The sequence below is a fragment of the Cephus cinctus genome, unplaced genomic scaffold, assembly GCF_000341935.2.
Source record: "Cephus cinctus unplaced genomic scaffold, Ccin1 Ccin1_scaffold0502, whole genome shotgun sequence".
Lineage (NCBI taxonomy): Eukaryota > Metazoa > Arthropoda > Insecta > Hymenoptera > Cephidae > Cephus > Cephus cinctus.
In genome coordinates this window covers 1564-21772 of record NW_014333170.1, presented here as the reverse complement: position 1 = coordinate 21772, position 20209 = coordinate 1564, and the positions used below count along the sequence as shown (strand labels likewise).

At 40.1% G+C, this 20209-nt stretch overlaps 3 protein-coding genes across 3 annotated transcripts; 1 reads left to right on the top strand and 2 right to left on the bottom strand.

The window, feature by feature from the left end:
• Positions 1–6: 6 nt before the first annotated feature.
• LOC112494426 lies at positions 7–2103 on the top strand. The gene is made up of 2 exons (XM_025085550.1): positions 7–1651; positions 1890–2103. The coding sequence occupies exons 1-2, from the start codon at positions 1228–1230 to the stop codon at positions 2099–2101; spliced, it is 636 nt and encodes a 211-aa protein (XP_024941318.1). The 5' UTR covers positions 7–1227; the 3' UTR covers positions 2102–2103.
• Positions 2104–16616: 14513 nt separating this feature from the next.
• Positions 16617–18776, bottom strand: LOC107268248. Its single transcript, XM_015740838.2, has 2 exons — positions 18554–18776; positions 16617–18443 (listed from the first exon to the last, which is right to left on the bottom strand). The coding sequence occupies exon 2, from the start codon at positions 18430–18432 to the stop codon at positions 17419–17421; it is 1014 nt and encodes a 337-aa protein (XP_015596324.1). The 5' UTR covers positions 18433–18443; positions 18554–18776; the 3' UTR covers positions 16617–17418.
• On the bottom strand, positions 18569–20150 carry LOC107268247. Its single transcript, XM_015740836.2, has 3 exons — positions 19527–20150; positions 18746–19108; positions 18569–18644 (listed from the first exon to the last, which is right to left on the bottom strand). The coding sequence occupies exons 1-3, from the start codon at positions 19793–19795 to the stop codon at positions 18569–18571; spliced, it is 708 nt and encodes a 235-aa protein (XP_015596322.1). The 5' UTR covers positions 19796–20150.
• Positions 20151–20209: the final 59 nt, after the last annotated feature.

Sequence of the window (20209 nt, the reverse complement as noted above, 5' to 3'; positions counted from 1 at the left end):
TCACCCGGGCTTCTGCCGGTCCGTGGAGACGTCTCCGTCGGGTACTCTCCTCTGCCGGGCAACTCGGTACGTCGAGACTATATCCCCACGGCAGATTCGAGCACCTCGACCTCAACAAAACTCTGACACAATCTTACGGGAGCCTTGACATAACTGTACGAATCAACCCGAGAGCGTAGCTTCTGAGCAGGGTACGACCCGAAGAGAACCAGAAATCGAGAACGTTATCTATATCGGTAACCGGAGCCGCCTTGGGACCGTGATTCGAAAAATCACGTCACAGTACATCGAGACGCAGATAAAAAATAAAGCGAATAGCGCAGTTTATAAGACGCTGAAGTTTCGTATTCAGCTCACCAGTTACATCGTTGTACACTAGGCAGCAGTAATCAATGTGAGGAAAAATTAAGGTGGTCGTTAGCTTGACTCTTAATTGCTGTGATAGAGAGTGCTTATGATATTTCAGCTTATGAAGAGAAAAATGAACCTTCTGAGAGATGGACAATACGTGACTGGTCCATGAGAGATTGGCATTAAGGATGTTCTGGTTATACAGTACCAGACAAAAGTTACTGAAATCTGAAATAGATGAAATTCTCGGTTTTACGGAGGTAAAATATGAACCATACGCACTGGTATGTTGTGAAAGGCTACAATAATGGTAATAAACATGTTTTTGACTCTATAAACTAATATATTAGTGGATTTTGCTCATTTTGTGATGGTCGACAGAAAACTTTTGGACATGAATTCGACCTAAATCGAACTGTAAAAAAAATTCGTTGTTCACATGAGACATGCAATCTCAATCATCATTTGATGCCTGGTATACATGAAATATGTCTCATAGACATATATAAGATATACATAGAAGATATATAATTAATCATCATTGATGTGATATTTTCACTTGTAGGACTTTTTACAAGTCAAAATAATATGTTAAAAATCGTATATCAATCGCGACAACAGTGTATTGCCTGGTATTGCACTGATTCATTATTTTATATTGGTACCAATGCGACGCGGCGAGAAAGCGTGTTCGAGCTGCTCTCTCGCACATCCTTGTCCGCATCGCACTCTCTCTCTCTCTCTCTCTCTCTCTCACTGTATTCCAAGCGATTTAGTATCCGTAGGTGAATGATAAGACGATCGAACGCCATGCTCGAACGTAACGTTCAAGTATATTGAGAGGTTAGATAGACGCAATCACTGCTAACGAACGAAATGGCAATAGAAAAAATAAAACGGTGGAAAGGCCGATTAGTAACGGACGCGGTTTATAAACAGCGATTAGCTCGAAGCAAGAATTGTGAAAATGTAAATGAAACGAAAAAAGCCACAAGTGAAATCGATGCAAACTCGAAATTTGAGTCACAAGAGGATCAAAATGATGCTACTCAATCGGAGTTCACGGAGGGACGACGTGTTGTCGAATTATCCGTTCTCGCTGAACAATTGTGGTGTGTGTCGTGTAAGGAAGTGCTTTCTTTGCAGTATATAGAAAAAGAAACACGCAGAGGGTTAGGCTCGATACTGCTGGTGAGATGTCACAAATGTTTACTCATAAATTCGGTGACTACAGGCAAGCATCACAACTGGGGAAAACGACGCTTATCTCGCTTTGACGTCAATACTAAAGCAGGAATCGGTGAGTTCTTCTTTTTTTATTATTTATATATTATAGATATTCCTGCAAAAAATTGTATGCATTACATACATATTTTCGATATTTTCGAAATATAAGTAAAATATGTGTGTGTGCAAAATACCTGACCTAATGGAGGTGTGTAAAATATTCTATGTACTTGTCAATGCTTCAGTAACATCCATTGAATTCTTTTCAATTCAATCATAAATTATAATCGACTCTTTCATTGCGTTTCAAGGTGTTCTGCATGGTGGATTGGGCCATACACATCTCAATAAACTACTATCCTGCCTCAATATTCCAACTATTGACTTCAAGACATTCAAGAGATATGAGCAAGAAGTTGGACAAGCCACAGAAAGTATTGTGAAGGGGAGTTGCCAGAACGCAGCACATTTGGAGCGGCAGCTGACTGTGGAGAATGCAGAAAACATTGAACAGTTATTGTAATTATAAATTGCTCAATGTGTTTCAGAGAAGATCGCTGACATAAAATTATCAGAAATTTTTTTTTTCATGAAAACAAAGCTTCCTCTATGAGAAAGCAAAAGAAAGAAAATGAATGTAAAATATTTAATGCAAAACTATATCAATGAATAATATTCTCTTCAAGCGCTTTATTCATTTTTTTAGACATCCTTTATCCTTATCCTTATTTTTTCCTTATTGTTATTTCTTCACGTAGGCCAGACAATCTTCGCTCCGGTTTCGTAATACCACCAATGAAGGAAAGTGAATGTTATGAAGATAGCTCTGAAGGTGAAGAAACGTCGGTAACATTCGATAATGTTGTACGCATTATGGCTTCGTACAACATGGGCTGGAGTACTAGAGGCACTAGAAGGAACTACGATAGTTTGAATGGATTCGGGGCAATTATCGGCAGCATGTCTGGGCTCATTCTGGATAATTCAACTCGCAACAGAAAATGTAAAAAATGCGACAATGGAAACAATCCAGCTAATCACGATTGTCGACTAAATTTTTGGGGAACTGCAAAAGCAATGGAGCCCGACGTCGCAAAAAATATTGTAACGTCGAGTACAGTCCTCCAATCAAAATACCTTGAAGTCGGAGTCCTTATTGGTGATGACGATAGATCAACCACCGCAGCTTGTCGTGCGTCCAGCTTCCATACAATTGTAAAGCACTCGGATATAAATCATGCATCTGGAGGTGTCAAGAAAGAGCTTTATAAAATCGAAAACAGTTACCGAGAGCTGAAAAAGGATGGTATACTATATCTTCGCCGATGCTTTTCATACGCTTTGGCTCAAAACAAAGGAAATAGTGCCGCTTCAGCGGATGCTATTCGATGTATCCCGTATCATGCATTCAATGACCACAGCAAATGGGGTTCTTGGTGTGGATATGTCAAGGACAAAGAAAATTACGATCATCGAATAATTCCCGGAGGTTTTCGTGATCCCCAACTATTTGTAAGTTTGAGGGAGATCTTCGACAAATTAGCTTCAAACGCACAAAAATTTCAGCATGTGCCTCGAGTAACGTGAATGAAAGCCTCAATGCTATCATGACAAGCAAGGCCCCAAAATCACGTTGTTACAGTTTGTCGGAGTCAGCCGACTTTCGGTTCGCTTGTGCTGTTGACCAGAAGAACATAGGAGAGAGCTACACTCAAAAAGTGGCCACATTTCTTGGCCTGTCTCCTGGAAAGTTTCAGTCGCGGCACATTTCCAAGATTGATCGGAAAGTTACGTGTCGGCGGTAATTGATTCGAAGTCAAGCATTTAAAAAACAACCTCTTGCTCTGAAAGAAAGCAGAGCTGCCTTAAGGCATAAGATCGCAAATCGCGAAGGCGTAACTTACGAAAGTAACTGTACCCTTCTCAGTGCACGTGCAGTGGAAAATGATCCAGAACCTGAGAATTCTGGCATTGAGGAAGAAGATAGTGATGAAATGTCTCCCGTTATTCTAATCGATCTGGAAACTTCGGGCCTTGGACAAGACTGTGATATTTTGCAAATTACTGCGACATGTGGTTCCAAAACGTTTGCAACATACGTGAACCCAATTCAACAAATATCGATATCTGCTACTGGCGCCAATGGCCTTACAAATCATTTTGGAGATCTTATGTACCATGGAGTACAAGTCTCATCTGTTCCTCTCCGAGTTGCCCTAGGAGATTTTATTCATTGGTTGACGTCATTTGGAAGAAAATGTTATATAGCGACGCATAACCTCTGCTTTGACGGCCCCAGGATCTACAGCGCAATCACGTCATGCTCTTTACAGAAAGATTTATCGGAAGTTTTTCACGGTTTCATTGACACGTTATCCATAATAAGAAAACATACCGGTAGAAAGGGCAAAGGTGCATGTACAATCACAGGTTTGGCAGAGTGGTTGAACATCCCGAGCGCTGGCGTTCATAACGCTATACACGATGTACAGATCTTGGGTAAAATTCTTTAAAAAATTAAAATATCAAAACAAATTCTCACAAAAAGTGCAAAAGATTATTGTGAGCAGTCTCAAAAATGGGACGATGATAATCGCATAAGAAATGTTCTTCCGACTTTTGACCAATTAAAAGGGGTGCTAAGTAAGGATCTTCTCAAAAAAATGGCAAAAGCTTCGATAACCGTTAACAGTCTCAAGCAAATTTATGGTACCTCTGGTGAAACTGGTGTAACTGAGCTGCTAGGACACAAAATAAACGGAAAACCGGTGGTAACAAGTCATAACCTGTCCCTCAAAAAAATTTTTGACTGTCTTCAACAAAATAAAAATAAGAAATCACAAACAAGATTTTTAAATCCTGTTTTGTCGATTATCATATTATCATATTATAATATTATAATATTATCGTATTATCATATCATGAATGGTATGAAATTTAAATATTAAATATAAACATTATTAGAAATTGTTATGTTTTTAAATCAAATATTTTATTTATTGAAATATTTATTAGCGAAAATGTTTAATTTTGATATATATATATAATATGTATGCCATTTATTCCCTTGCGGGGTACAGCACGGACTCCCGCTCCACTTACACCAAAAACTTAAAACTGCTGTACAAATTAACCTATTTACATATTACCATATACCATATTACCTATTTACAACCTCGCTCTCTCGCACACACCTCGTGCCTCGCTCGCCAAAAGAGAAAAAGAAATTTCAAAGAAAAAACTCTTTTGGCTCATTCTCTCCTATCTCTCACTCACTCACGCCCTCGCAACACTCTCTCCACCTCTCACCCGACCGACCTCCGTTTCCGGTGCTCTTTTCCTAATCCCCCCCTAATTCTCCTTCCCTCTCTCCCCCCATTCTTTCCTTATCCTTTCTATTTCCACTAGCCAGCTTTCCCCCTGTCCTTTCTCCCCCAACACTTCCTCTCTCATCTCTTGCCGTTCTCTGTCTATCCCCAAACCCGAGCATACCTCCCGTACATGTTCCCACGTCTCTTCTCCATACCCACATATTCTACACCTGTTTTTTTCTTCCTTCTCCCAGTACATTCCTCCTTTCATCTCATCCCTTAGCCTAAACCTCGCCACTCTGCTCCACCTCTCCTCCTTCCAGCCCCTCTTTAGGTATTCGGGCACCCCCTTCCCCTTAACGAATTTATATTCCTTGTTCCCCTTTGATTCTATTATCCTGGCCCATCTTTCCTCCCTCTGTTTCCTTCTTTCTATGTTCGTTATCTCCTCTCCTCTCATGTTTCCTGACTCCCACATCTCTTCTACCTTCTCTACCTTTCAGCCTCTAATTTCGTAAAACTCTCTTCTCTCCCCTTCCCCTCTCTCTACCTCTTTTCCAGCTCTCACCCTCTTCTTCATTTCCATTCTGCATCTTCTCGCTAGCTCCCCCCCCCTCTCTTCCTTCGTCTATTCTCTTTTCATACCCCCAAGCCCTCATTCCCGCCCTTGCTTCCATCTCCTCCCTTCCTACCTCCTCCCTTACCATATACCCTGGCACTTTTCTTGTTACCCCTAACACCCATCTTAAGTACCTTTCCTGCAGTCTTTCAACCGCCTCTCTTTTCCTCCATCCCCAGATTTCTAACCCATAACTTACAACCGACCAAACCAACTTGTAAAACAGCCATACCCTTCTTCCCCAGTCGTCTCCGAACTTCCTTTTTCCAATTGCCCATACCTATCCTAGCACTTTCGCTCCCTTCTTCACTCTCTCTCTGACATGTTCCTCCTGATCTCCATTCCTCTTAACTACATACCCCAGATACGTATACTTTTTACCCTCTTCCACTTCCTCTCCCATCCATCTCCAGCTCACCTTTTTAAATCTCCCACCTCCTTTCCTACATCTCATCACCTTTGTTTTCCTTATGTTTACCTCTAACCCTTTCCCTTCCACATATCTCTCCAGCGTCCTCATCATGCCTCTCATCTCATCTTCCTCTCTCGCCATTAACACCACATCGTCCGCATACGCTAGTGAGAACAGTTTCTTCCCCCCCCCAGCTCTACTCCCCCCCATCTGCCCCTCTCTAGTTCTTCGTCTAGGTTCGCCAGGAAAAGGACAAACAGGAGGGGGCTGAGCGGGCATCCCTACCTTACCCCCTTCTCTGTCCAGAACTTCTCTCCTACCTCCCTACCTACTTTGACTCTGTTACGTGTTTCCTCTATCACTACCTCGCATCTTCTCACTAGCCCTTCCCTTACCCCTCTTTCCCTCATACTCTCCAACAATTTCCCCCTGTCTACCGAGACAAAAGCCGTTCTGAAGTCTACAAAAAGCAGCATTAGCTTTCCTTTCTTTTTACCTACCTCTTGGTTAATCAGGTAATTTAGCACATAGATGTTGTCCACAGTCGCCATTCCTTTCCTAAAGCCTGCTTGACTCGGTGGCAGCAACCTTTTTCTTTCCACCTCCCTCCTCAGTCTCCTTTCCAGCACCCCTACGTATACTTTGTACGCTGTCTGCGTCAGTGTGACCCCCCTATACTCCTCCACCTTTTTTCCCTCCCCCTTCTTCACTATAGGAACTACTACGCCTTCCTTCCACCCTTTCGGCCACCCCTCTCCTCTCCACACTCACCTACACATATCCCATAATGCCCTCTCGATATACTGTCCTCCGTACTTCCATACTTCATTTGGAATTTTGTCCTCCCCCACCGCCTTCCTATCCTTCAGTCCCTGCACCACCTCTCTTTCTATTAACTCCCCTCCCCTCACTCTCTCCTCCGACCCTCCCATCACACCTCTGAAATATATATCCCATTCATTCATCCTGATGTTCTCGTTCACGCCCTTCCTTCTTTTTCTTCCCTTATTTACTACCTTCCAAACCTGCCCCTCCGTCCTTATTGCCTTTATCTCCTCTTCCCACTTCACCGTTTCCGCCTTCCTCTTATCATCACACAGCTTCTTGTACCTCCTTTTTTCCTCTCTGAACCCTACTTCATCCCCCTTCCCTTTCTTGAACTCCATCAGTTTCACCTTTAAAATCTCCTTTCCTTCTCTACACGCCTCGTCCCACCATCCACTCCTCCCTCCTTTCTTCTTCAGCTTCTCGGTCTCCTTTAGCCCCTCTACAACTTTCCCTCTCAGGCTCTCCCACCCTTCCTCCACACTCCGCTCACCCCACTCCCACATCTCTACCTTTTCCTGAAACAACTCTTTCCCTCTCTCTGTCCATTCGCCTCTGACTATTCCCTCCCCTTTGCTCTGACCCTTATGATGCCTCTTCCCTCCTTCTCCACGTAACCAGACCACTACCGGCAGATGATCTGAGTCCACCTTCCCTTCTACTTCCATCCTCAGTACCCTATTTCTCACCATTTCACTCATCACTATGTAATCTATCACCAAACAACCTCTTTCACCCACGAACGTCCAATTCCCCTCCTCGTCCCCTTTCACACATCCACTCAAAATTCCCCATCCTCTTTCATTTATTAAATTACACAATTTTTTCCCTTCGCTATTAATACTTCTATCTTTCGACACCTTTTCTGCCTCTCGGCCTTTCCCACTCGTATCTAGCACCATACCTCCTTCCCCTCCCGTTCTAGCAATGAAATCCCCTCCTATAATCACTGTACACTCATCCCCTCTTCTTTCCAGCCACTTTTCCAACAGCTCTAGCTTCTTGTCTATATCTTTAATTACATAAATCCCAACTATCCACCACCATTCCTTACCTAGCTTTACTTCTCTTTCCCACCACCCCTGCTCTCCGCACTCCCCTATTCTTCCCAGTTTTATACCTTCCCTGACCTCTATCACCATGCCTCCCCTTGTACTGCCTTTTCCTTTACTCCTTTCAGCTTCCTGCACCTCCCACTTAAAACCTTTCTTGTACTTCTCTTTTATTCCTTCCCAACCTTTCTTATCTACCCATGTTTCTAGCATTACCACTGCGTCCCTCGATCTTAACCCTGTCCAGAAGTCCTCGTCCTTTCTTTTCACCCTCGCCACATTTCAGAACCCCACCTTATACACTTCCTTCTCCTTTTCCTCTTCTTTACTCATCTTTAATATCCTCTTTTCCCCTTTCTCCTTTTCCACCGCTACGCGTTTCCCGTCTTCGCCGCCCAATCCTCCCTTACCTCGTCCCACATCTTCACCACCCCGTTCACCCACATTTTCATGTACCCTATTCGCACCCTGTTTCCCTATGCCCTTTCTTTCTGAGCTTCTCTCTCTATCTTCCACTTTACTCTCCTTTTCTCCACCGTCAGGTCATCCTCTATCCTTTCTCTTTCTCCCTTCAGCTTACTCTTTACCCTCATTACCTCCCTTTTCTTTTCCGGCCCTTCTAGCTCCACCCACACTACTTCCCTTCCTTCCCTGTCCTGTCCTCCTACTCTTCTTATCTTCTTTCTACCTCCTACGGCTCCTATTATCTCCCAGATCCTGTCTACCTCCTTTGTGTATTCTTCCCCATCTCCCGTTTTCACTCCTTTTATCACAATGTTGTTCTTTCTTATTTCCCGTTCTCTCCTATCCAAACTAACCTCCAGATCTCTCATCCTTTTTTCCTCTAGTCCTTTTCGTCTTCCCCCTGTCTCCACCCTCTCTTCTCCATTTACCCCATTTCTCTCCCTTTCGTCCTTTTCCAGCCTGTCCTTTTCTAGACCTTCCACTTTTCTCTCTAGCTCCTGTATCCTTTGCCTCATCTCAACTCTCTCTTCTTCCCATCGTTTCCTCATCTCCTCTCTCTCCTTCCTCCCTTCACACGCTAGCTCATCTACACTCTCTCTAATTCTTTCACACTCCGACCTCATTACATCTTCCATTCTCCTCATCATTTCTTCCATTCCTTTTGTTCCTGCCTCCTTTGTCGGTGATCTTTCCACTTTCCTACTCCTCTTGGAAACCTCCGCCTCTTCTGCCTCTTCTTTCCTTTTGCCTCCCTTTCTTTCCTTTTTTCCCTCATTGCTCCCACCAGATCTCCCTCACTTGCTGTCCTCCCTATCCGTACTTTCTCAAGTGTTAAATTCTTTTTCAGACCCCTGCCCTCTTCTTCCATAACCGCTTCCTTCCTTACCTGCTCCCGTTACTCCCTTCCTTACCGGCCCACGCTATCCTGACCGCCTGCCCTCTACCTTTATATCTGTCCTAACAACCTCACTTGTTTCCTTCCTTACCTTCTGTCTCCACTTGTCTGTCCCTCTTCCTTGCTACCTGCCTCCCGCCTTTCCCAGTCCCTCTGCACTCCTAACCTCATTCTCTGTCTCCTTTTCTGTCCCCCGTTTAGCTCACCCTCCTTACCCTACCTATTTATGCTGCATTATTCTCTTTATTCCCTATTCCTTCCTTCTTCTAGCACTATATTTTCTCTGCCTGTTTGCCCGTCTCTTACATCGCACACCGTTTGCCTTATGTACACTGTCACTGTAACACCTTCTCACAGCGTCGCCGGAAACGGAAGTCTCGTTCAATTTTGATATAAAATATAAGTTAAAAGAAATTTGGCAAATTAAAATTATATATAAGTATTATTGAAAAAAGTTATATTTTGAAATTAAATAAACAAATTATTAAAAGTTAAAAATTTCGATGTTACAAATAACCATTCATCATAATTTACTCCTGCTGAACTGAAAATCCACATATGAACGGTAATTGTGGTGGTCCCCAATAATCTTTGGAACATCCCTGGAATGTTTCTGTCCGTACTTCTGACGCTGCGTTGCCACGGTTTCACAGACGAAACGAATATTACAGCCCGTTTCTGATATTTTCCATTGATTTTTCATAAATAACTCGAGAACGGCTAAGGATCCTCGAGAACTTTTTTTTACAAATATTACCCAGAATTGGATCAACGCACACAAAAAGTTTGAACATGGTAGCAATGTTGCTTCTTTATTAATTTCGTTCATATATTCAAGAATGTGCTGCTACTCTATAAGAACCCATGTTAAATTGAATGTTGAATAACTATTGAACCGTTAAGATAATTGACTGCAAACTTTGCACACGTATTTAAGTAGGGAAAATAAACAATGTGACATTTTTTATCTTTCTATCAATGTTTGAACAATATAGAAAGAACATCCTTAATGATTACCCCTAGGTTACGCGCTTCATTCGTGAATGGTAGAACAACTCCGTTAATGGCGATAGGTGGAGGCAGACTAGCATAGAAAGAGTTAACATAAGTGGAACTACCCAAAATCATTACTTTAGATTTAGACAGATTCAGCTTAAGCCCATTAGTGTTGGCATAATCGAAGATAGCTGCGGTATCGCAGGCGATACGATCGAGTCCTTGCTGTAGCAATCTCGGCGGACAGTGGAGATAGATTTGTGTGTCATCGGCGAATGTCATGTGACTAGAGTAATTGAGGCATGCATTTACGTCATTAATAAACAAGGAGAAAAGCAATGGACCTAACAGAGAGAGAGGGGGAGAGAGAGAGAGAGAGAGAGAGAGAGAGAGAGAGAGAGAGAGAGAGAGAGATTGATTTATTTAGCTTTTTCAGCTATTTAGAGTATATAGTATTACATATTATCTTACTATCTACGGTTACATCAATTCTTACATACTACTCAACAGTTGATATAATATATTCTTTCAGCATACGTCTGAATTGAACTAGCCTGTCACATGTCTTCACTTCTACGGGTAACGCATTATACATTTTTGCGCCTTCGTAAAACATACTTTTTTGCGCATTCCCGTCTTCTTTCTTAAATCTTTTGGCAATAGGTCATTGACTGCTTTAAAAACAAAAATACAAACATTAAACATAAGCCTCTGTCTCACGGACATAAACTGTAGCGCTTGCAGCATATCTTCCACTCTCCTGTATCGGCTGCACTGTAATATAACGCGCATCGCTCGGCTTTGCGCCATCTGCAGTTTATTTAGCTCCGTTTCTCCCATACCCACTAGCAGTGTTGCACAATATTCGAAATGTGGTGCTATTATCGTTTTATATATCACACATCTGGTGTATGCAGATATATATTGGCCTATTCTGTTCAGCAAACTTGTTTTCTTACCTATCTTTTTTAACATGTACTCTGCATGATCGTTGAATCTAAGCTTATCGTCAATAATTATACCCAAGTATTTCATTATTGTCACTCGCTCTAGTTCCGTGCTATCCAAACATTTTAATGTAATATTACCTCTTAATTCTTTTCTTACACTTCTGACGCTCATAAACTTAGTTTTTCCCGCATTTATGTTTAACTTATTTCTGTTCATCCACTCTTCCACAATATTTAATGCCACATTCATTTTCCTCTCTAATTCCACACTACTTTTAGCTGTCACATATAATAAGTGTATCATCTGCATACATTTTTATGGCACATACTCCCGAACAGTTATCGACTATATCATTTATATATATGAGGAACAGCAGCGGTCCCAATACTGTCCCTTGTGGCACTTCATATTTCATCTTAATAATTTTCGAATACAGGTTATTAAAACGAACTTGCTGTGTTCTATTACTTAAGTATGATCGCATCCATTGTAATACTTTCCCTCTAATTCCATATTGGTAAAGTTTCTCTATTAGTATCTCCCTATCCACAGTCTCAAAAGCTCGTTTTAAGTCCATAAATATTACCCCGACTATAAGTCCTTCGCTGATGCTGGTTTTCCATTCATCTATAACCGTCTAAATCGCAGTTTCACACGAGTATTGCTTTCTGAAACCCGACTGATGTTCTGTTATAATATTGTTTCTTCCTAAGTATGCTTCAAATTGATTCTTTACTACTAATTCTATCACTTTTTCGTACAGTGGTAACATGTTAATTGGCCTGAACTCACTAGCCTTTTTGGCTTTATCTACTTTCGGAATCGGTATGATAGTGGAAATTTTCCAACTCTGGGGGCAGCACGCTTCCCTCAAGGATCCATTGATTACTTTAGCAAATTCTTGCCTTATTGTACTCTACGCCACTTTCAATGGGCCACTCGATATTCCCTCCTCCGTTCCCTTTTTTTTCGGAAGTTCCTTAACTACCTTCTCCAATTCTTCTATTTCTACATTTTCGAAGTTTAACAGACATCTTTCATTTTCTACACCACCGCCCACTAAAATCCTTCTATTCGGGCTTCCCTATAGTATCACTCTTTATTGACTCTACAATGTTATTAATACTTTGAACATCATACATATTAAATTTGTCAGCCGTATTACTACCCGTTAGACCTCCTAATATTTCAAAATCTATGTTTTCTATTATCTTCGCGCCTTTTGGTTCACCCCAGATTACTTCCTTTAAGGTTTCCACATTTTTACCAGATCACTCTTATTACAATCTATCATGTTTTCGTAATAATCTCTCTTCCTTTTCCTTAACATTTTGACTACTGAATTTCTTTCCGTCTTAAATTCCTGCCATTTGATCTCCGTTCTATCGCACACTGCTTTTCTATATGCCTCATCTCTTCTTCCTGTCGCCATCCTCACATCATCAGAGAACCATTTTTTTCCGACCCATACGCTTGGAACTTTATGCATCTTTTTAGGTGCTAACATATCCAGCGCTAATACTATATTATCAATAAATAACTCCGCTCTTTGTTTTACTCCTAATTCATATTGCGGTTTCATTATATTTTGCAGTATTTTGTTAAATTCCGCCTCATCAATATTACGATAATTTCGGGTTGTAAATTCTCTGTACTTAGTTCCTTTTTTGGTCATACCTAGCCTCACAATTATCCATGCATGGTCAGTTATCTTTGGTTCCATCTCTAATTGTAATTGTACTTTCTTATTCGCAAATAATAGATCTATAATCGTTCGACTATTCTGAGTTATTCTCGTCGGCTCTCTTACATACTGCTTCATACCTAAACTTGACATTCCTGTTAATAGCCTTTTTTTTATAAAACGACTCGACCGATATATCTATATTGAAATCTCCTATTATTAAACACTCCCCTTTTACAGACATTTCCTCTGTTATATCCTCTAAATGCCTTATAAAATCCGCATCTGATGCACTTGGTGAGTGATACACCACCATTACTATTCCTTTGTATAGCCGATCACATATTTCTATTGCCACAGACCAACAGTTCGATTCTATTTTGCTTTCTAATACCAACTCGTATTTAATATCGTTTCTGATATATAGTACAACTCCTCCTATGTTTCTGTTCTCTGCATCACATCTGATTACACTATAGCCTGGTATCCCCACTTCCTCGTCTCCGATTTTAGTATTCACTCGTGTGTCGGATAGTGCTATAATTGCAAGTTTCATTCTGTCTACTACCTCGTACCTGATCTCATCCTTATGTGCTAATAAACTTTGTGCATCTGTGTACCAAATGACTTATTCCGTCTGTGGTTGCTATTCTGTCCATCCTACTCTTCTCTTCTCCTCTTGCATCGCTCTTTTGAATGTAAGACATTCCGGATCGAGTGCACTATGCTCGGTATTCAACTTTAGATTGTACATTTGGTTTTTAAACATATAGTTAACACACTTGTTCAGCCTTGATGTACACTCTCTTGCGTTGTGTTTTCCTGCGCACTTGTAGCAGGTTTCCTCTCTCGTACTATTTTTGACTATGTGATAATATCCCCAGCATTTGAAACATCGTCTTACGTTGACATGATTGAACACGGGGCATTTTCTCCAGCCTATGCTAAGTTTGCCTGTGTTCAACAGCTGCACATGAATCCGCTCATCCACTTCTACAATCGCTGTGTCTTCCTTTCTTTCTCTGCTATTCTGCCCCAGCACTCGTCCTTTCGTTATCCTTTTCACGATTTTAATTTCTCTTCTTTCATTTTCTTCCAGTCCATTCTGTTTCTTTATTATGTCGATCAATTCCTCATCTGATAACTCGAATTCATCCTCTTCCATATTAATAATTTTTAGATTCAGTTTCGCTCGTGTCTGCTCCGTAACTATGAAATTCTCGCCCATTTTGTCTTGCACTGTTGCCCTGAGACTCTCTAGTTCTCCACCTGTATCACATCCTAATATCACGGTGCCTTTACTACCCTTTTTCAGCTTTGATACACCTATTCCCATCGACTTAATGTCCACCTTTTCTTTTATTGTCTTTTTAGTCACTTCACTCTCCTGCTGCATTCTGGGCTCCATAATTATGATCTTTTCCTTTTTTTTGTCCTTCACTGTTTCACTATAGGTACCTTTTGGCCCTTTTGCTCCATCCATATTGTTACCTACTCCCCGTACCTCACGTTGTGCACTGGTATCACCTTTAGTGCACTGTGGTGAATCCTTATGTTTCACCACGTGATGGACGTAGGATTTTCGTTAATGAGCTCGTGCTCTGGGCGGACGAATAGGATTTTTTCTGGGTGTGTGATTCAACCAATCCATTTATATTCTTTTTAACCTCTTTCTTGTTTATTAAAAAGACACGGTATATCTGATTACAATTAATTATTTACGGTTCCCTGAGTCATGCTCGAGTGTCCGTCCTACTTCTATTTTATCTTTTATCCTTATCTCTCGTGGAAGAGTGGATCAAGGATTTATTAAATCGATCCTATAGCTTGCCGCGCTATGTGGTTTACCAAGAATCGTTTCAATAGGTATTTGGTATGATCCCTGTGGGGCATATCGATAAGCTAGCGTAGTGCTACCCGCCAATGTCACACAGTCACCTGGTATTTGGATGAGATATGGTTCACAATGCTATATTGGTCACCAATCACACTTTTTAAGGAAGAGATTCAGTATGGCGTGACAACGCAATGTTGTCCGCCAATGTCGTCTCGTGATTCAGTGGTCCTTAGGATTAGGAAACCTTGTACAGCTGTCGGTGGTGCTATCCACCCGCTGACGAGGTATCTGTAGGTAAGTTGGTATAGGAGACTTGAGAGGCAAGGTGGTCGGGTGGTTTTTCTAATGCCCGTAACCCTTTTTGTTCCTCTCGTCCCCGCTTTAGCTGGTAAGTATCGTTTGGAGGCGCTATGACTCCAACGAACCCGTCCAGACTATTCAGGAAGGATTAGAACTCCTTTACTTAATTACTTTCAAATCCTGAACTTTTCTGTCTCGAGCTTCACCGTAGGAGGTGTAATGATCGAATGAATATCTTATCGCAATTTCGCTCGGCTTTTATACTCGCGGAGCGTACGTTAATGCCGACTTTGAATTTTTTCTATTGTTGCGTTGCCCCATCTATGAGACCCGCTTATACTATCTACTCCGGGTGATTTAAAATATCTTCCCGCGTAAAGTTTAAAGGGACCCGCAATGTTTTGGTCTTGGGTTTGTTTTCCCTCAGAATGCCTTTGGCTCAATCGCACTCGGCGGATTCCATCATCGGGTATTATCTAATCAAAACAAAACATTGCGTTCGTGCCTATAATGAAATAAAATAAAAATACGCTCTGTTGCGTTACAATATCTCTTTCTAATAGCATCCTTTTGAACTCTTCTATTTCTTGCTTTACACTTCCCATCTCCTCTCGAACTATTTCTTGGATTATCTTCTTAACTTCGCCTTTGCATACGGCTTCATCCTTAATCGATTTTACGGTTTTCACCAACCAATCAATTTTATCTTCAACCTGTCCGCTTGAACTTATCACTTTGCTTCCCCTAATCGACTCCGTCGATCCCAATCGATCTCCACTGGATCCTGCTATCGTCGGCATTTTCAATGACATTGTTTCTGACACCAAGAAATTATCGAAGGGGCCTGTACACTGCAATATTTCGCGATTTTTATCAACTATTTTGTGCTTACTCGTACATCCCGGGTGAAAAAAGCGTTTCGGGCAAGTCCTACACTTCTCGACTCGGCTCTTGATCGCTTTCTTGCATGCCGAGCAAATGTACTCATCGTAGAGAGAGAGAGAGAGAGAGACAGAGAGAGAGAGAGAGAGAGAGAGAGAGAGAGAGAGAGAGAGAGAGAGAGAGAACTCAGTTTATTTGATCAAGGATCAGATGATCCTGTGGACCTCAAGACTCTAAAAGGGATACTGCTCTACCGGAGGATTGATCAGTAACTAATGATGATCGGTATTGGTGTTCGTAAGGAAGATTTTGAGTTTGGAAGGGACTCTCAGGAAATTTCGGGGAATTTGGATACGTATTACGGCATGATCGGGGCAATTGAACCCTGTCGTTCGATCGAATTCTCATTACAGGCCTTCGATCACGGATTCTTCGTTGGATTAGTGCATTGTTAGGATTATCTTGGTGGTGAGGTGATGATTCGTTGGTTCGGTCTACTTTTACAGCACGTCCACGTGTTAATACAAGGCCTAACGAATTTTATGAATTGGAGTTGTGATAATTTCTCAAGATATGTCTCCGCGGATCTGGAAATATTCTATTTTTAAGTGATTCTTCGGTAGGTAAATCTTTTGGTAGACTTGAAAATTCTATAGGAATCAATTTCCACGGTAAGTATTGAATAGAATTGTTTTATTCGTTAACTTGATATTCAGTCGCGACAAGATCCTTTTGGCTCGTTGGTTTTGTTTGTTTTTGAGTATATGGTTTATTTAATTGTCTGAATATTTTACATAACTGCACTTTTCTACCACTTCGTTTAGGCATAAGTCTGTACTTACTCAGATTTTATATAAGAAGTATATTTGGAATTCCTTCAGTATCCGATCGAATCTCTATTAGGATGTTCAGCGTGAATCAGTCCTATCCAAGTTCTGATGATGTATGGAATGTTGATCGAAGTTTCGATTTGTATTAATGATTTGGTAGGATAAGGTAGAGGCCCTAGATCCGGCTTCAGTTCTACCTTTTTAGAAATAGTAAGGATGGATAGAGGCCCTATACAACGGCTTCAGTTCTATCCGGGAAGGTTACGAGTAATTGTGAATACTCTGATTTTGGTAACTTGGATAAGTTTTAGAGGTACTTGGTATTTTTGACTTCACTCACGACACACCCGACAACTCTGATGTTGCACTCTTAGTCTCTTCCTAAAACACACCTAATGCTACTTCTGGCTCCCTTTTTATAGTAGTAAAACTACTTCTGATTGGTCAATGTGACTCCCCTTCTTCAACATTCTTAATATATCGATTGATAGCTAACCCTTTTCCGATAATCAATATACCAAGTCGTACTCCGTTATTTGAATCTCCTTGAATGTCATCCGAGAAGATTCAGGCCTATCCGTTTATTTATCATTGTTCAATTTTAACAAGGTAAAATGCAATATTTAATATTATTAGTGTAACGTTAATAATATTTTATATTAATTATTATATGATTAAATGATTATAATGTGTAGAAGAAATTAATGTGTTTTGCCATTTATAATTATAAGGAGTGGAACGTAACACCTCCCCCCTTTAGAACGGAAACTATGCAATTTGCTTAGTTTTCGTCCATATGAACATATATGACCTTAGGTTGTTCATTTGGTTGTTTCCCTGATTCGTTTTTCAAACTCGGATATAATACATTTGTTTGTGTTTGTGTTTGTGGTTGTGTTTGATTTGACGATCGTTGTTCCATTGAATTAAATTGAGGTGCTGATGGTGGTCCTACTTCCAGATTCCCTTTCTCGTTTTCATCTGGGATTTTGGTATCCGCTGTTGATCCTGTCATACCATCTGTGTATCTGCGTTGTCCCAAATGTAATAGGAAGCTGGTTAAAGAGTCCCAAATTGCTCCAATTAACCATAGACTCCATCCATGTATTGTATGTAGAGCTATTCCATGTAGTATAGTATCTACAACAAACTTTAGAAATTTCACTATCATCCAGATTCCTAACAATCCTGCACTAAATGTTCCAAACCCGGTAAACCATCCCCAAGTTTTCTTCCATGTATCCTTGACAATAGTATTTATTGTTTCTTCGTCTAAAAGATAAGATATTGACATTCCTTGTTTTTCCATAGTTTGTCCTGTAACTCCTCGAGCTACGTTACTCAAGACTGCAGGTTTCTCAGCAGGAAACATTATATGTTTTCTTAATTTTTCCATTTCCTGATCTGAATAAATTCCGCTTGAACCTACGTCAATACTCTGATATTCCCAAGTGGGTTCTGTATCTGGTTTTAGGATCATTGGTTCAATAGCTCTTTGTGGATTTGGAGTAAATTTATACCAAATATTATGAATATAATACATAGGTGCTACTATGTCATTACAGTCAATCTCTGTTCCTGTTCTTATTAACATATGAGTTCTTGGTGTAATAAAATATGAATCGTTTCCTTTATAAACTGGCAACTGTTGATAACATCTTTCAGTTCGTCTAATTTTTACTTCGACAGGTATGTATTTAATCAAAAATATTATTTCTCCTCCTGAGACTGTCATATATCCTGGTTTTTTCATAATAGTATTTGCAAATTCGTCTGGTGAAGTTATTCCAAGCATTAATGCATTTTCTAAAACTTGTCGTTGTAAGAGACATCGTTGTACCAATATATCGTGATACAGAGTAGAAAATTGTTGATTCATATGTTTTTCCATAAAAATGAACTTAGAGTTTACGTACGTGACAAAATCCAGATTATTCGTGTCTAGTGGTCCCTTTCTTGCAAAAGTTCCATCCTTCCTGGTTTCTAGAATGAACAGCTTTGGATGTTCTGTTTCAATTACGGTATATCCACAAATTTTCCGCTCTCTTTTCTTTGCTAAAGCGAATGTAAATGATCCATGGTCCAACATATAAATCTCTCGTGATGACCTTTTAATTGCTGAGTTGTTTTCCTGTATATGTGAGGGTGAAGGCATGCTGATTCGATTTTCGTTTAAATGAACTACTGCGTTAAAATTGTATACTGAAATTTTGACATTTGCTTGAACAATTACATCTGACCATGAGCCATAAGGATCTGAATACTGTACTCCTTTACAACTTCCATCATTTCCTATTTTCCCTGCAAGAGGTATTGGATAATCTGATGTAGCATTCATTGGTAATCCAACAATAATGTTTCCTAGCGTCATTTGTATGGTTCTTGTATTATGAATTTTTTGACATTGCTCTTTAGTTGTTTCTTGAATATATTCTCTTCTCCCATTGTTCACGACCGAAATATGCGAATACATTCCGCAGTAATAAATTGGGTGATGTTGTCCAAAATGAATTTCCTTTATCGAAATCCATACAGGATCCTTCATTCAGGTGACATGTTAACCCTGAAGGCATGCTGATTCGATTTTCGTTTAAATGAACTACTGCGTTAAAATTGTATACTGAAATTTTGACATTTGCTTGAACAATTACATCTGACCATGAGCCATAAGGATCTGAATACTGTACTCCTTTACAACTTCCATCATTTCCTATTTTCCCTGCGAGAGTTATTGGATAATCTGATGTAGCATTCATTGGTAATCTAACAATAATGTTTCCTAGCGTCATTTGTATGGTTCTTGTATTATGAATTTTTTGACATTGCTCTTTAGTTGTTTCCTGAACATATTCTCTTCTCTCATTGTTCACGACCGAAATATGCGAATACATTCCGCAGTAATAAATTGTTCGATCAATTTCGATTTTACATTGCAATACTTCCGTTGACATAAAATCTGTTAGTTGTAACAGCTGTATTTCGACGTTTTCCACAATTGGTTTGTTAATTGGTAAATCACATGTTCCAACTTGTAATAATGAGACTGTTGTGATATTCAGATTATTTACTTTACAATCATATCCTATTATTGATTGTGATTTTGGTATGAATATTATTGCGATAATTATCATGACTCGTTTTATCTTCCTCATGAACATATCAATAATTGAATCCTATAATAGAAATCTATTTTTAATTGTTGAGACTAACGTAATATATTCTCGCATAGCGTAGTGTAGATATGATAGTGTCCAGACTGTATTAATATCAGTTTCCACATTCTTTTTGAAACGCGAATCTTCTTATCGACTTGTGACTATTGAACTCTTTATTTCCTTTCCCTTCTACCTGTCTATAAAACATTGTGCTCCCTAGATTCCTGTTCATTACTTGTTCGACATTGAGTATAACTTAACGAAAAAGTCAACATGTTTAATTTTTTCTTATTCATCTTATCGTTTCTATTGGAACTTCCTACGAGGGAAACTGAGCGTCCTCCGGCAAACGGACGAAATCAGGAAGAAGCTCGCGACTTTGTAAGTATTACGAATTTGTTATCGATATTATTTATT